This window comes from Phoca vitulina, unplaced genomic scaffold, assembly GCF_004348235.1.
Source record: "Phoca vitulina isolate PV1807 unplaced genomic scaffold, GSC_HSeal_1.0 scaffold20, whole genome shotgun sequence".
NCBI classification, from domain to species: Eukaryota; Metazoa; Chordata; class Mammalia; order Carnivora; family Phocidae; genus Phoca; species Phoca vitulina.
In genome coordinates, this window is record NW_022589723.1 from 31478096 (window position 1) to 31495933 (window position 17838).

A 17838-nucleotide genomic window follows, 5' to 3' on the forward strand; every position below is an offset into this window, starting at 1 on the left:
GTATCTAAGAGAGGGAAAAAGAAACCAAAATTGCATATTCAGAACTTGTTTTTCTTTCAAATTTCAGATTGAGGTTCCAGAAATTCTGGATGAAGGAAAGCAGAAAGCTGTTAGTTCACTAGTTTAGTCCTTCTATGGGCGATAATAACAAGAAGGAAGACTACTGAGGAGTGCAAATGACTCATGTTTTCTTTGATTAACTCATTAGTGATCAAAACAAAAACATAAAATTAAAAAAATTCTTTTAACAAACTGGAAAGTATAAAAAGAGGGTAACGTAATTTATTACCATAATAAATACAGTATATACTAATTCACCGCCCTTAATTTCAATTTTTAAAAGCATTGTGTCATGTAACAACTGGCAAAGAAAAGAGATATTACTTTAACATTTAAAGAATTAAATATTCCTGGTAATGAATGACATGTTCCTGGTAAAAAATCTTTGATTCTGTAAACCCCATATGTAAAATGGCTTTTATGCCCAAAGTATATCCCATATTTTCTTGGTTAAGTGTTGTCTGAAAAAAAGCTTTTTGACAGCGTATATGCTTTATAATAGAAAAGTATTCTTTTGCTATAATATATTATTTATCATTTTATATATTTTCTATATTATATATTATTTTTTCTGTAATAGAAAACCATTTTTTCTAGTGGTTTAGGCACTTGAGGTTTTGACATATGACAAGATGAGAATTAATATAAGATTATAGTATTAAATCAAAAGGCTTTAATATGAAATATCCTTATTAAAAATGGAGAAAAATCTATTGCATATACACATATTTAAGTTGTAAAAGGTGTACCAGCTTTTGGGCTTTACTGATAGACTTATTTTATTTTAAGTATGTCCTGTGAATGCAATGTGGTCATTGGATCAATTTTTCTTCTTCCCTGAATAGCTTAAGTATGATTAACTTGAAAATAAACAGTACAAGAGAACTGAATTACAAAAAAACTGTAAGTTTTTTATAGCTCCAATAGCTACAACTTAAATATTATTCCAGTAAAAAGAGAGGGAAACTTATAAAGTCCTAATATTCCTAAAGTATAAAAGTGATAAAATCATGTATAATTTAAAAGTTATTTAGAAATTTTAAAGCAGTATATAAATTTTTCTTGAAGTATTAGCATTCTAATAGTATTATACAAGACTAGAAATAGAATTGAAATACTAAGCATTCCAATTCAATTTGTGATTTCACTCCCACTCATCTGGAAAATGGAAAATAAACTTTTCTATTTCTAACCTCAATTTCCCTTCTGCTAAATTTCTAAGATTATAATTATGTTTCTTAAATATTTAAAGATCTGAGGATTAAATATATATTTTCTTTACAGTAAAACCTCTCTAATACCCTAAATTTATCCCACTGAACAGTATGAGTTGGGGGTGTCTGGGTGGCTCAGTTGGTTAAGCATCTGACTCCTGATTTTGGTTCAGGTCACGATCTCAGGGTGGTGAGATCGAGCTCCATGTTGGGCTCTGCGCTCAGCATGGAGTCTGCCTGAGCTTCTCTCCCTCTCCTTCTGCCCCTTCCCCAGCTCTCGCACTCTCATTCTCTTTCTCTCTCTAAAATAAATAAAATCTTAAAAAAAAAAATAGTACGAGTTGATTCAAAATGGTCATAACCCCAAATATAAAAATAATACAGCTCAAAGGAATTTCTAATTAGCATTCATAAAATATACAATTACATACATACACTATGAAGTTGTAAATTATTAGGTATAGAATCATTAAAATGTACTTACTGAGAAATGGTGTTGGTATCTAGGTCAACACAACTAACATCTGGTGGAGGGTCATAGAGATCAAAATATCTTGAATCGATTCCTACTATGAATGGACATGGTGCACTCAAGACATCTGCTAAAGCCAGTGGGCACAGAGGAACATACGGGCATGGCCAGTGGAAAGGGAAAATCATCTTGGATAAACAAAAGATAGGAAAGTATTCAGGTGTTTGACATTGAAGCATGATTTATCAGCATACACACAAAACTGTCTTTTAAATATTCATACCTAAAGTCTAACATTTGATAACAAATTAAATATTTATAACTAATATTAATGGTCAGAAAATTAGTATTTTTTCACAACATAAAAATTCATTACTCTCTGAATTTTAGCTAAGTCTTAAAGTAGCTTTAAATTAAATGAATAAATTAGGTTTAAAACAAAATTGATTGCCAATAAGAACTCCGATACTCACAGACACTAATGCTTCTGTCACACTAGTAAGCACAGAAGGCCGTAAGGAATGGATGAGAATCTTATGTTCTGTTACTGCAAACACCAGTAGTGTGACAGCATTTTCAGGGCCTAAATTTTGAAGTAGTGTTGAAAACTTGCCACCACTGTCAATCCAAAAAAAAAAGAAAAAAATACAATTAAAAAAATTCAAATGCCTCATTATCCAAAATAATGAAAAAAGGTCATGATTAGAGTAGGATTATATTATTTATTCAACTTTAAATGTGACTGCTGCCCTTATGTGTGGAAAACACTCATCAGAAACATGTTATGAAAACAACGAAGTTTTCTGAAGTTTCAAAATTATTCGATTTTTCTGCATTGTATCCAATATGGAAAATGAAAAGTCGTTTTTCTTTTCAGAAAAAGATCTGCTATGTAGATAATGTCCAAATAAAGAATTCAATCTATAAGAGGGATGCTTTGGTTGAAAGCAAATTTGTTCAATGGAAGTTTGTTTTTTAATTTCTCATCTTTCATGGTAATTATCAGAAAAAAATACATGACTTTTGGTCTTCCCTTAAGGTAAATATACATATTAAAATTTGGATTTACAAATAGATTATCTTTAGTAATGTAATGATAATAGTAATATGAAATCAAGAGCTACCAAGTCAAGTGATGGTATATACATACAAAGCAAATTAATAACCCAAACTGAGACATTCTGTGTGGTAACAAAATACTGAACTGATAAAGTAAATAATGCAGTAAGCCAATCAGTATATTGTCTTTATAATGCTAAATAACTGGCTTCACCGAATTAACTTTTTTTAAATAAAGCAAAACTATTAACAAGTTTTTTGGAGAAATGGAAACATGTCCACAAAAAACTTGTGCATGTTCAGAGCAACATTATTTATTGTAGCCAAAAATTAGAAACAAGCCAAATGTCCATCAACTGATAAATGAATAAATAAAATGTGGTCTATCCATATAATGGAATATTTGCTGGAAACAGAAAGGAATAAAGTAATGATGATACAACACGGATGAACTTTGGACACACTATTATAAGTGAAAGAAGCCAAACCCAAAAGGTCACATATTATATGATTCTATTTATATGAAATATCCAGAATAGGCAAATCTGGGCAAATCTGTAGAGAGAGAAAGTAGATTCATGGTTGCCCTGGGCTGGGGAGCGTGTGTGCGTGTGTGTGTTTGTGTGCGTAGAAATGGGAGAAATGGGGAGGGGTGGGGTAACTGCTAAAGGGCACAGGGTTTCTCTTTTAGAGTGACATAAATGGTCTAAAATTGATTACAATGATCTCTCTATATCTCTATATTCACAGAGTGAATATAACCACTGAATTGTACAATTTAACTGGGTGAATTGCACAGCATGTGAATTATATCAATAAAGTTGTTACCAAAAAAAAAAAAGCCTTTTGGGTAGTTTACGATCATTTTATACATAGTCTCAGTCAGTATTTCTAGTTTATTTTCAGCTCAAACAAAGGTTAAGAAAACACTGGTCACTCTGGACCAAGACCTAGTGATGAAATAATCTGCAATTCTTACAAAATTAATGTCAAAGATGGCAGCTGGTCTCCCTTAGTTATGTGCTACAAAATAATTATATTGTAACTATTTCTCTGCTAGAAAATTACATAGCTAATTACATCTCAAGAAGTGATACTTTAGAAAAAACATATTTCATAATTTCTCTTAACTTCTAAGTGATGAACTACCTTGTTTTATTCATGGTTAGTATTTAGGAGTATCTTTTTATTTGTGGGTTAAATTTAAAATTAATTGCATTTGAATGCTGTTCAGAGAGTATTTAAAGCTAAAAATAATTGTTTTCATACTCAAACTCTATATATATATACCTACTTATGTAATAGTAAGTACTTGATACACAAAATACCAAACTATTGTAAAGGTTTTTCTTTTTCCTTTAAGTAAAAGGAATTTAGGTAAGAAACAGTTAAATGAGAAGTATTTCCATCAATATTTGAAATTCTACCTAGGAAAGAGAAAGTATTTGAATGTCACTTTAGCTCACACTAGATTTGGAGAAACATAAGTAGAAATGAACTTTTACTTGCCTTAGTGGAAGAGGTGAAGAAACAGGTTGACTGAGAATCAGATTATCATGCGGTGATAACTGGAAGAAAATTTACAATAAAGTGTTTGAAATATAAAGACGAGCTTTAAAACACTACTTTCTGGTAAAAAAAAAAAAATATATATATATATATAGGCTAATTATGATGTCCATGAAGTTTCAATATATGCATTAATCAGTATAGGAGGGCGCCTGGGTGGCTCAGTTGTTGAGCGACTGCCTTCGGCTCAGGTCATGGTCCCAGGGTCCTGGGATTGAGCCCTGTATTGGGCTCCCTGCTCAGCGGGAAGCCTGCTTCTCCCTCTCCCACTCCCCCTTGCTTGTGTTCCCTCTCTCGCTGTGTCTCTCTCTGTCAAATAAATAAATAAAATCTTTAAAAAACAAAAAAACAAAAAAACAAAAAACCAGTATAGGAACTGTTTATATCACTTAGTAAGATCCTGAAAAGCATGTCCTAACCACTGACCTCTTCTAACTACTAACTTCCTACTCTGAATTCTCTTTCCCCTGATGCCACTTTAATAAAATTTTATTGAAAGACTAAATTATTCATTTAATACCACAAAATCAGGGTTAGCAAACCTATGGCCTCCAGGGCAAATCCACAGGCCACCTGTTTTTATAAATAAAGTTTTATTAGAACACTAGCCATGCTCATTCATTTGGGTATGATCTATAGCTGTTTTGGCACAATAAGAGCTGAGTAGTTTTGACAGAGATGGCATGGCCTATAAAGACTAAAATATTTACTGTTTGGTCCTCAGCAGAAAAATAATTGCCAACTTCTGTCACAAAAGAAATCGTTTATGTGTATTCAAACTGAATCTGCTATATATATAGATATTCTGGCACCAAATACCAAGAAGACATGTGGATAATACAGACTGATTATAAAGATTATAAAAATGATATTTTTTCTAGATTTTTTTATCTGTATCAATATTATAGTGCAATTGTTTTATCTACATACTTAAATTTATGCATATTTGTGCGTATTTCCACAAATTTGTAAATACCTATTTGCCAAATACTTCTAAATTTTGAATGATACCCCACCCCCATTAAGGGCTGTGATAAATACAGTAAGGCACATATAGTGATAATACATAAAAATATTTTCTTTATATAAATCACTTTGTAAATGGTGATTAAATAGGCAGACATCTTACAGATCAAGAGCACAAACAAAAAAGAAATGTAAACAAAAGAGAAAAGATACAGTCAATTGGGACAAGATATAGGGAAAATAATTTATGTTCATTTTGAACTTTCCCATCACAAAGATATGAACCTTCCCTTCCTGCATAATATATGAAAAAACACATAACTTTTCCTTATATCTATTCTAATACATTTAACTTCGGGAATAAATGCCAAAGGCAAAGACCAAACTTTCAAATACTTAGAACAAATTTAGGGGAAAGAAGTCCCTTTTTGTATGTTCAAAATGTCTCCTGCCAACTACTTTAACTCTTCAACCTTTTACCTAAGGGGAAACATTAGATGTCTGCCTGGGAGGCAGTTAATAAAACACTAAGGGCCCAAACTCCAACATGAACTACTATCTGATTCTTTTGACCACATTTGTTCTTTCCCTCCATTTAAAATTGTTATTCTTATGGTACATTTTGACAGAGCTGATAATGATTTAATAGGGCACTTATATCAAGAAAATCATACCTGAACTAAAATCCGTGGTCTCTGAGGAGATGGAAAAGGAACTTTATGCATAAAATGAGAAATATGCCTTAAAAACAAACAGACAAGAACCCAATTGATTCCAAAGTGAATGCCATATACTATAAAGGTCAACATGTCACCACAAGTCCGAGTTGAGTCAAATGCTCTGTGTACTTATAATTTCGAAATCCCTGCTACTACAAAAACAAGTGAACAAATAACACCAGAAATCATTTGTCACATTAAAGTTGCTTCTACCTAAATCCAATAACTTTTCATATTAACAGTTCCTCACATTCAACAATGTTTATGCTATCAATGTCTCAAAAGCCATTTTAACTTTTACCTCTCCCTAAGGAGATAATATATAACATGTTATAGGGACAGTACCAAAGAACCTAATTTTTGTTTTGTTCTTCTCACAGAATGTCATTTTTCCTTGGAAGAACAATTGACAAATTAAGGCTATCCAATGTTGGGTAGCCAGCAAGTATCTTCTATATAAAAATGAATAAGGTGACCCTATTGCTTCAAGAAAAATAACTCATAGGGGTGTCCGGCTGGCTCAGTTGGTGGAGAGTGTGACTCTTGATCTCGGGGTTGTGAGTTTGACCCCCACGTTGGGTGTAGAGATTACTCAAAAATAAAATCTTTAAAGAAAAAAAGAAAAAGAAAACTAACTCATAGTATTATTGCCAATAATTAACTTCAATTTTAATTCAATAAACAAATTAAATTTTAAGTGAAAATTAGAATTTTGTCACCATGTACTTGATAACTTCTCAATACTAAAAAAATTTTTCTGATGAAATAGGTGGCGATATTAACAAATGTGATTTTTTTACATTGATAGTAAAATTTATCTACGTTAACTCCATGAACCAGTATTTTCCAAACGACCAGTGTATGATGCTACAAAAATCATGTGTGTGTAAAAGTTCCACCTAGAGTGAGGAAAACCAACAGATTTTAATGTAACAGAGAAAGTTCATTACTAAGGTTTTAGATTGCACACTGTGAAAAACCTTTTGTCAAGTTTTGGTGCAGTATCAAAACAGAAAATCCACACAATAATCTGAAAAGGCTTTTCAAATGCTTTCCCTTTTCTACCTAAATACTTGTGTGAAGCCAGGTTTTTTTCATATACTTTCACCCAAACAACATATTGCGATAGACTGAATGCAGAAGTGTGTATGAGAACCTTGATGTGTTCAGTCAGGCCAGACACTAGAGATTTGCAAAAATGTCAGACAATGTCACTCTTCTCACTAATTTTTTTTGAAAAGTTATTTTTCAAAAAAAGATACTTGTTAACATGTAATTATTTTAGTATATTATTAAATATTTTCTCCATTTTAATTTCTATTGTAGTAAATATTGGCAGATAAAACACATGAAGAAAAGCTCTTTGGGGGGTCCTCATTTTTTAAGAGTATAAAAGGGTTCTGAGACCAAAAAATCTGCTAACTGCTAGAGTAGAATACTGAGAGGAGAGCAAAAAAAAATACAAGAAAAAATTAGAGTAATATTGTACACTGAATGTTCTTACATGATAATTCTATCACTTCCGAAATGTCACGGGGGTCAGAGAATTCTGCTTAAGAATACAAAAGAGTTTGCGTAACAGATGGTATAAAATAAACAATAGTCAAATAGACAACGAAGATATTTAGATCTCACTTGCAACAAATTTTACTGCATAAAACGTTACTCAGTTTTAGAGATTTTAAAGTAAATCACTGAGGGGCGCCTGGGTGGCTCAGTCGGTTAAGCGGCTGCCTTCAGCTCAAGTCAGGATCCCAGGGTCCTGGGATCGAGCACCGTATCGGGCTCTCTGTTCAGCGGGGAGCCTGCTTCTCCCTCTCCCTCTGCCTGCTGCTTCCCCTGCTTGTGCTCTCTCACTCTCTGTCAAATAAATAAATAAAATCTTTTAAAAAAAAGGTAAATCACTGAAATTTTAAAAAGAATAAAGAATGTGTTTATCTAATTTTTCTTTAAATTCATGATATCTAAAAATAGGGAATATTTTTAAAAGTTCATAATAAACCCAAATTATTTGAAAAATAAGAATTATAAAACTAATTAAAAATTGCCAAATAGGATCTCCAAACTTCACAAGAGCTTCAAAAATGAGACATTCATTTCATTTTGTTAAGAGATAAAATCATTTAAAATAACATGACTGTGGGGCGCCTGGCTGGCTCAGTCAGAAGAGCACACAACTCTGGATCTCGGAGTCATGAGTTTGAGACCCATGTTGGGTGCAGAAATCACTAAATACATAAATAAACTTTAAAACAAAATTAAAGTAACGACTATAAAAGTATAATAGAGAAATACTACCTGATTGAAATAACTAAACTTTTTTTTCAAATAACTCTTAAAAAACCTAGTTTCCATATAATTACAAACATACCACACATAATGGAAAGATCTACCAAATTTTGAGTGAAGAAGGCTTCTCTAACTTACTTCTCAATTGGAAGGACATGAGGTCCAGAGATAGAGTAACGATACAGAAAAGTCAAAAACTTCCTGAATGCATCAAAAAAAGGCCAGTGAGAAAGAAGACAGATGCATTTATTAGTGTGAATTGTTTTGGAATTATCAGATTTCCCATCTGCTGATGATGTTAAACCCAAAAGAAGTCTCTGTTTTTCTGTGAGATTCTCCTCAGAGTATGGTTCATAAAACTGAATAGCAGCACCATAGACCTGGAAAACAAGTAATATATTTAATAAATACACCTTATATCATTTATTCAAATCACATAATTAAATATTTAATGGATGAGCCATTACGAGCTAGACCATTATGAGCCATTTACATGCCTATGAGCCAGGCAAGGTGCCAGGTACCAGGAACACAGCAGTAAGCAAACATCACTGTTGCTTTCTTCAAGTACATTAAAACACACACACACACACACACAAAACTACACAGTGCTACTCTCACATCTCATTATTGAAAAAAAAAGGTGTTTTTAAAAAAAATTTTTTTAAAGATTTTATTTATTTATTTTGACAGAGAGAGAGAGAGACAGCGAGAGAGGGAACACAAGCAGAGGGAGTGGGAGAGGGAGAAGCAGGCTTCCAGCGTAGCAGGAAGCCCAATGCGGGGCTCGATCCCAGGACTCTGGGATCATGACCTGAGATGAAGGCAGATGCTTAAAGACTGAGTCACCCAGGTGCCCCTCCCCCCAAAAAACGTGTTTTAATTAAACTGAATTTGTTTTCTGAAGACTGAAAGCAACTGTATCAATATTCTCTACAAAAAAGTTACTGAAAAGGCGCCTGGGTGGCTCAGTCGTTAAGCGTCTGCCTTCGGCTTGGGTCATGATCCCAGGGTCCTGGGATCGAGCTCCGCATAGGGCTCTCTGCTCAGTGGGGAGCCTGCTTCTCCCTCTGCCTGCAGCTCCCCCTGCTTGTGCTCTCTCTCTGTCAAATAAATAAATAAAATCTTTAAAAAAGAAAAAAAAGAAAGTAACTGAAAATAATTATTTAGTAGAGAGTGGGACAGAATTTTAGATAAGGAAATATATATTCCAGCTTCAGGCAATTCACTAAATTTCTCTGGACCTCAATTTCCCAATCTATAAAATGAGGATGTTAGACTAGATGATTTCCAAGGTCCTTTCCAACTATAATAGTCTATAATTCCAAATAGCTTTGCATATTTAATAATGTCTTTTATATTACTCTCAAAGCTTCTGTATCACAGAAAGTGAAGCAGTAAAGGGATCATCATTTGATGATAAAAAAATCTTTCACCATATTCACAAAAAAGCATTGGGTATATGGGACAGAATGAAAATTCTCTTTTCCTTTATCTCTGTATATAGTTATTTTAATCAAGTGGAAGAAGTATGTATAATAGATTCAATTTAACCAGTTATTTCTACTGTTGCTTACATTATATAAAACTTAAGACTTGATAATATACAAGAAATTTGTTGATACTAGTTAAAACACACAGTACCTTTTCAGCTGAGGCTCCAGTTAACACAAATGTAGAAAATACAGGGAGAGGGTATTTGCTATTTGGTGGCCAGCATTCAATAGTTGCACCCATTGGTAAACAAAATAGGGGAACAGATTCTGGGAGTGAGAAAGATTCATAATCTTCTTGAGGATATCTACAAATTAGACCTATAAAAAACAATAATAAATATTAGGTCATCAGCTCTTGAACTTAGGTGCTCATAATATGAATGATGCTAAAATGCCTTATTATTTAACATATTTAGTAACATTACATTACATATATGTTCATCAAATAACTGAATGCTTCAGTAGGATACATCTAGATTTTAATCCTCAAACATTATAACTATTCATAATAACTAATTAATATTTATCAAGCTTCATCCATGAAGGCTAAGTAAGACAAACAAGAAAAGATTATTCTGAAGAAACATACACAAATACAAACACAATCCTAAAACTTCAGTTTGTGGTCACACTACCTTGAAGCACATGAATATACTAATTTTTTGGAATACTTATCATGGTTACGGCAGCTCCTTTTAAAATCAATCTTCCATTAAGTATCCAATAAATGTAAAGATAAGATAAAACAGAAAAAAAAAAAAAAAGACATGGGTTGTGGTCCCAGTCCTGACACTAAAACATCTTAAGACATGGGTTTTTTCCTTAAATTTTACTGGCCCTCATAATACATATCTATATTAAGTATCCCATGAAAAATTATACTTACCAGCTTTGTAGGATATAGTGTTAGTCTTTGCCACTGATTTTTTATAACATAAGTATACTGCAGATCCCCACTGAATTAAAAAAAAAAAGGAAATATAATTTAATTTTAAAAGGTAGTAACTGGCATCTCTTTGATATCTCCAGTATATATTATCTAAGATGTAGTAACAGATTTCTGTTAGGTATTTTTAGTTGGTTATTTTACCAGTATTTTATTGCAGTTTTTGCCTACTTTTCTCTCAGAAGTGATATTTAATGTTGCTTTCCCCTTGTAAGAGCAATAATATGACCCTTTAAAATAACTAAGCCATAACAATTTAGATTTTATTCTAACTCCAAACTTTGGGCAGAAATGATCAAGAAATATCTACTCATGGGTATACCTGCCTTTAGATTCCACAACCTCTTTCCAATATTGCCAGATCTTTCTGCAGCTCTTTATAACAAAACTGAAGAGTTAGAATTTGCTATATCCATTTCCTTGTTTCCCATTCTCTCCCGAATCCATTCCCAATCAGGTGTTAATCCCACCATTCCTTAGAAGAACACTTTAACAACTTTAATGATGCCAAGTCTAACAGTTGTTTCCTAGTCTTCATCTCATTTAACCTCAGCAGATTTGGATACTACTAATGACTCCCTGAAACATGTTCTCATCTTTTGAGGCATCACATTCTCCTGGCACCTCCCCACCAAATCTCTGGCCACTCCTCAGTCTCCTCCTCTCTCTTTTCCTGATCATTGAATGTGATCTCTCCTTTTCTTTCTGTAAATGATCTCATTCATTCAATCCCATTGTTTTCTATAACAGCTTCTCCCAAAGGAGTCTCAAATTTCTAGTCCCAGCGCAACTGAGATGGGGAAACTGTGGGTAAAGCAGACTGGGGGGGTGAAGAAAATGAGTTCACTTTTAGATATGATAGGTTTGAAACATCTATTAGACATCCAAAGTGAAGAATCGAATGGAAATAAGGCGAGAGGTTTGAAATGGAGATGTAACTTGGGAGATTCACTACTTGACATTAGATGGTGACAGATACATGCACACAGCACACTCCCTCACCTCTTTTAGGTCTCAACTCAAAGGTCACTTCATTAGAGAGCGCTTCCTTCATCATCTTATGCAATAGCAATCTTCCCTCTACCCTACCCAGTCCCCCTGATCATCCCATCTTGCTTTCTTCTCCTCCATAGCACTTACTACTATGTGGCATATTGTATATTTTCTTACTTATTATCTGCTTCCCACCACTAGAATATAGGTTTTATGATGGTAAGGGCTTTGTTTTGTTCACTGCTGTATCTGTAGCACCGAAAACAGCGCCTTTATGTAGAAATGCTTAAAAAGTATTTGTTGAATGAATGTGAGAGGATGTATCTGTACACACATGATGGAGTGCCCACACAAGCCAGTGTGTGGGGACCGATTCACAGCACTGAAGACAAATATATAGAGAAAATTAATTTACTTTAAGAAATATTTTAAAAAGATTTTATCTATTTATTTACTTGAGAGAGCGCGCATGAGTGCACACAGGGAGGGGCAGAGGGAGAAGGACAGAGGAAATCTGAAGCAGACTCCATGCTGAGCACAGAGCCGGATGCAGGGCTGGATCCCATGACACTGAGATCACAAACCTGAGCAGAAATCAAGAGTTGGATGCTTAACTACCTGAGCCACCCAGGAGCCCCAAGAAATATTTTTAATTATTAAGAGACTACTATAACAAACACCTATATACTCATCCCTTAGATTTAACAAAGGTTTAATAATTTAACATATTTGCTTCAAATGTTTTAATTCATAAAGAAACAAAAAAATTACAGGTTTAGCTAAAGCCTCATCTTCCATCCCTTTCTGTCCTCCAGAGTTAACTACTAGACTGAAGTTAGTGCATTTCATTCACATGCATTTAAAAACTTTCTACTACATCTATAAGTAAATATTATTCTTTTGTGCACTTTTTAATTTAACATAAATGGTGAGATGCTGAATATATGCTTTTATGGCTTGCTTTTTTTAACTCATTAATATGTTTTTGATAATTAGTAAAGTTGATACAGATCTAATTTCTTCATCTGAACTACTGGGTATTATTTCATTAATAAATGAACCAGCACAGTTTATTTTAATCATTCCTCTACTGATATAGACACTTGGATTATTTCCTTTTTTGGGGGAGGGGTTATTATGAACAATGATGCAGTATGTTGACTCCTCATCTAGAAATTTTTCTTGCTTTCTTAATGTGTCTCCAGCAAAGTAGTATGTTAAATTGTGCTTAGGACATTCAATTATGCTCACTGCTGTGTTGGCATTTTATTTTTATAAATGTTTTAATACTTTTGCATCAAAAGAATGGATGTATAGGGGTGCCTGGGTGGCTAAGTCAGTTGAGTAACTGACTCTTGGTTTTGGCTCAGGTCATGATCTCAGGGTCATGGAATCAAGCCCCATGTCAGGCTCCGCGCTCAGCACAGAGTCTGCTTGAGATTCTCTCTCCCTCTCCCCTTACCCCTCTTGTGCACACTCTCTCTCAAATAAATAAATCTTAAAAAAAAAAAAAGGAATGGATGTATATAAAAGTCAAGTGGATATTATGAATGTAGACAAACTAGATGTTTAGTTTCTGAGGTGTGTACAAATATATAAATAAAAGACCTTCTACTGATAGGCCCCAACTGCAGTTCCTAATAACCAATTTGTAAAGATAACAAAAAACCCTCAGTGATAACCTTTGTGATGATAAGAAGGGAACTACAGGACCACTGGATATGGTAGAAACCAAAACAAATATCCTAAAATAAAAAATAGGGACTTAGAGATAACAGTAAAAGTTATGGAGCTCTGAAGGAAAAGAACCATGGATATCAAAACTAAAAGAGGGTTTTCTGAAGTTTTTTACATACAAGGTCCACTGAAAAAGAAAGTAGGAGGAACCATTGTTCTGGAAATACTTTAAATGTTTAACTTATAAATAAAGTACCCATATTGTGGTTTACATGACAGAAACATACTTTCAGATACCTTTTTTGGGCGGGGGGAATTAGGTACATGATTTAATTACTTGCTTAGTTAGTAACTCTACTTTTTTAAAAAAAGGTTTTATTTATTTATTTGTCAGGTAGAGAGAGAGAGAGAGAGAGCGCACAAGCAGGGGGAGCGGCAGGCAGAGGGAGAAGCAGGCTCCCTGGTGAGCAAGGACCCCGATGCAGGACTTGATCGCAAGACCTTGGGATCATGACCTGAGCTGAAGGCACACGGTTAGCTGACTGAGCCACCCAGGCATCCCTATAACTCTATTTTTCTAAATAACCTTGCTAGATCAAATACTGACATTCTTAAAAGTTGTAAAACAAGAACCATTTGGATAGAGTATAAAAAAAATACTCTCAATGAGTCAAAAACTGAAGAGATGGTCCCAAATTTGCCAAAAAATTAGCTGTGTGAATCAGAGCACCCTTACTAGCATTTTTGAACCACCTGAGTACTTTTAAGTTCTCTTTTGGCTCTAAAATATGCTTCTCCTTTAAATCAAAGTTCAAATCATTTAAGGCTTACAGTCCAAAGTTTAAAAACTAATAATTCTTGAAAACTCTTTCTATAAGCTTAATGGGAGGGTGGGGGAGATTCCTTTTGAGGCCAAAGCTATAAGCCTGGTACGAAAATCATGTAGGAATTTGAGGAAAGATTCAACACACATCTCATGTCCATTAGACTGGTTTTTCTGTTTCCCTGGCTTAGAAACCTAGTAGAAGACTTTCATTCAAGCTACCTAATCTTCAAAAACAAGAGTCAGCTACATAACTACTGCTGGGTATTATCAACACATCAATAATTTAATCCTAACCACTTCCTGATTCTTTATATATACATTAGACAGACATGAACATAAGTTTCCTATATTGCATGTCTATTTTAAATTTTCTGAAAGAGTAAGAAGTCATTGTACATCTGCTCCAAAGAACTAAATTTGCTTTTACTACCTTATAGTTGATGGAAACAAAGATTGTAAATAGATACAAACCACAACCCACTGCTTAATATTTCTTAGAAGAATTTAGGAGGAGCTTAAACACTGGGCAAAAATAAAAATAAAGAAGTTCTTCCTTGCTGAATGTCAATTATATTTCAATACAACTGAAAAAAAGAAAAGTTCTTCCCCAGACATTAAATACACATAAAAAGGACTGATGAAGCACAGTTAACCAAATGTATAGCTAACATTTATAAAGCACTTACTGTGTACCAGACTCTATCCTAAGTTATTTAAAAATATTAATTCAACGGGGGTGCCTGGGTGGCGCAGACTGTTAAGCGCCTGCCCTTGGCTCAGGTCATGACCCCAGGGTCCTGGGGTCGAGCCCCACATCGGGCTCCCTGCTGAGCGGGGAGCCTGCTTCTCCCTCTCCCTCTGCCTGCTGCCCCCCCTGCTTGTACTCTCTCTCTCTCTCCCCCTCTCTGTCAAATTAAAAAAAAAAAAAATTCATTGAATCTTCACAAAAAGCCTATGAAATAAAGTACTACTTTATCCCTATTCATGAATGAGGAAACTGAGGCACAAAGAGTCAAGGAACTTGTCTAAGACACATAATCTGGAGTTCAAATCCAGTAGTTTAGATGGAGTCCATTTCTTTTTTTTTTTTTTTTTAAAGATTTTATCCATTTATTTGACAGAGAGAGACACAGCGAGAGAGGGAACACAAGCAGGGGGAGTGGGAGAGGGAGAAGCAGGCTTCCCGCGGAGCAGGGAGCCCAATGTGGGGCTCGACCCCAGGACCCTGGGGTCATGACCTGAGCCGAAGGCAGACGCTTAACGACTGAGCCACCCAGGCGCCCCATAGATGGAGTCCATTTCTGTTCACATTATGTTACATTCTTCTTTCTTCTTTTAGGAGAGAATAAATGCTCTCTGACAATACTGGGACCAATGTTTCAGGATAAGGAAAAACAGAAACTCGTATCTCTGGTTTCAGTTTCAATGCAGTAACTCTACCTTGAACACCTTGATTAACTAATAAAACCTAGAAATGGTTCTGATGACACTGTCAATTTACTTTGAATCAAAAACCAACACATCCACAAAATAAATAGAAAATTCACTAATGGGAAAATGGGAAGTACCTGTGAGCCTGCACAATCTTGCTAAAATACCAAACCAAATCTAAAATGATATTAAGCTGGACATCACATCATGGAAGTTCAAAAACCTTTCTTGCCATCACTCTCAGTACCACATAAGGCCTGTAAACTCTTGTTTGCTACCATGATCTTTTTTTTCCAGCATAATCTCTGCAACTATCACCTGTCATCACCAAGCCAAAATAATATGTAAGGATGGCATGAAAGGATGGGGCATTTTATATATGAATGGCTGTTGACAAAAAAATGGTCATCTAATTAGGTGTCGCATTGCTGCAGATAATTTGTTTAGGATACAAGTTAGATACTGTCAAATATCCATTTTTTGAACTACCTAGTTAAAAATTTTATTTTTTTTTTTAAGATTTTATTTATTTATTTGAGAGAGAGCGAGAGCGAGTGCTCAAGTGGGGTGATGGGCAGAGAGAGAAGCAGACTCCCTGCTGAGCAGGGAGTCCAATGTGGGGCTCAATCCCAGGACTCTGGGATCATGACCTGAGCAGAAGGCAGACACTTAACCGACTGAGCCACCCAGGCGCCCCCCTATTTGAAGATTTTAAACAAATACTGCTACTACTTAAAGTTGCAGATTTTTCTTAAAGAAAATCTGGGATTGGAAGATGCTTACAGGTAACAAGCTAACACACATACAGTACTTTCATATGTGTACTGGAACACAGTTCTAAATTCATTTAATCATCATGATACCTTATGAGTTAGATGCTATTATCATCCTCATTTTACAATCGTAAAATTGATGCATAGAGAGACTAAGTCACTTGCCCAAGGTCACAGGTCACAGAGCCAGTAAGTGTCAGAATTAGGATTCATATCCAGACACTCTGGCTCCAGAGTCTGTACTCTGACCCACTGGGCTACACTGACCTTAACCACTACAACACAAATCTATTTTACTATCTTACTGAGGGAGTTCAAAACTTTTTCATGGTCTCAAAATCTGCACTGTATCCAGTCACATATCAATACACTTCAGTTCTTCCTCTTCTTGCTTTATCTAAACCTTCAGTGTTTCTCATGTTGCTAGCTTAACAGAAGAGAAAATAAATAATAATTTAAAAAATCAGCTTCCCATAAAAATTTAATAAATGAGATGTGTATAAAATCTTTTAAATCTTAGCAAAGTATTCATTTATATAGTTATAACAGGACAACGTACATGTCTGCTCTAGGATCTTTAAGAAATTAAGTTTGAAAATTTGTGATTAAAAATCCAACTATTGACAGTTATTTAAAAAAAAAAACTAAAACCTTTATATTTTGTTGGTAGGATATAAATTGGTTAAACTTTTGGGGATAAAAATGTTAAAAGTAAAGCTTTGATCTACAAATTCCAGGATATAAAGAAATAATCTAGCAATTCGGTATAGTGTTTTGGAGTTTGGTTCTAGAGTTCTTAGTTTGGGTTTGAATCTTGGTTCAACTGCTTATTGAAGGTATGACCTTGGGCAAGTAACAGCCTTTTTAACTCTCAAATTTCCTTCTCTGTAAAATGGAGGTGGGGGGTTGGGGGGTAGGGTGGGAAACACCATTCAGGGTGGTTGTATTAACTGGGTTAATGGATATGAAATACTCAGAATAGCGTATAGCACATAAGAGCTCAATAAATGTAAATTATTCTATAGAAAATTTAACTGTGACTATGTTCATAACAGTTTCGCTTATAATATAAAAAATTATATCTAAATGTCTTACAATAAAAGTTGGAATAAATAAATTGTGGCAACATCCATTTAATTCAGTAGTATTCAGTCATTCGATACTGTTGTTATATATTAGAAGATGCTCAACCTCCACAATAATAAACAGGACCAGGGTTGTGGCAATGGAGAGGGTGAGTAGTGGTCAAGTTTAAGATATATTTTGAAATTAGAGTCAACAGAATTTACAAAAGAAAAGGAGAAGAGAAAGGTGAAGGATTACTGCAAGGTTTTTAGTCTGAGTAACT

General features: G+C 34.3%; 1 protein-coding gene across 7 annotated transcripts in view; it reads right to left on the minus strand.

Moving 5' to 3' along the window:
- Window positions 1-17838, minus strand: part of DENND4A (DENN domain containing 4A) — a 132288-nt gene that overhangs the window by 65693 nt on the left and 48757 nt on the right. For 6 of the 7 annotated variants that reach the window (XM_032417417.1, XM_032417416.1, XM_032417415.1 and 3 more), the window contains exons 5-11: window positions 10731-10800; window positions 9993-10162; window positions 8487-8728; window positions 6015-6081; window positions 4315-4373; window positions 2220-2364; window positions 1759-1934 (exon numbers count right to left, since the gene is read on the minus strand). In XM_032417417.1, coding sequence (XP_032273308.1) covers window positions 1759-1934; window positions 2220-2364; window positions 4315-4373; window positions 6015-6081; window positions 8487-8728; window positions 9993-10162; window positions 10731-10800 — 929 coding nt within the window. Of the gene's footprint in view, window positions 1-1758; window positions 1935-2219; window positions 2365-4314; window positions 4374-6014; window positions 6545-8486; window positions 8729-9992; window positions 10163-10730; window positions 10801-17838 lie in introns of those variants that run through there. The other variant, XM_032417418.1, reaches the window with a different exon arrangement.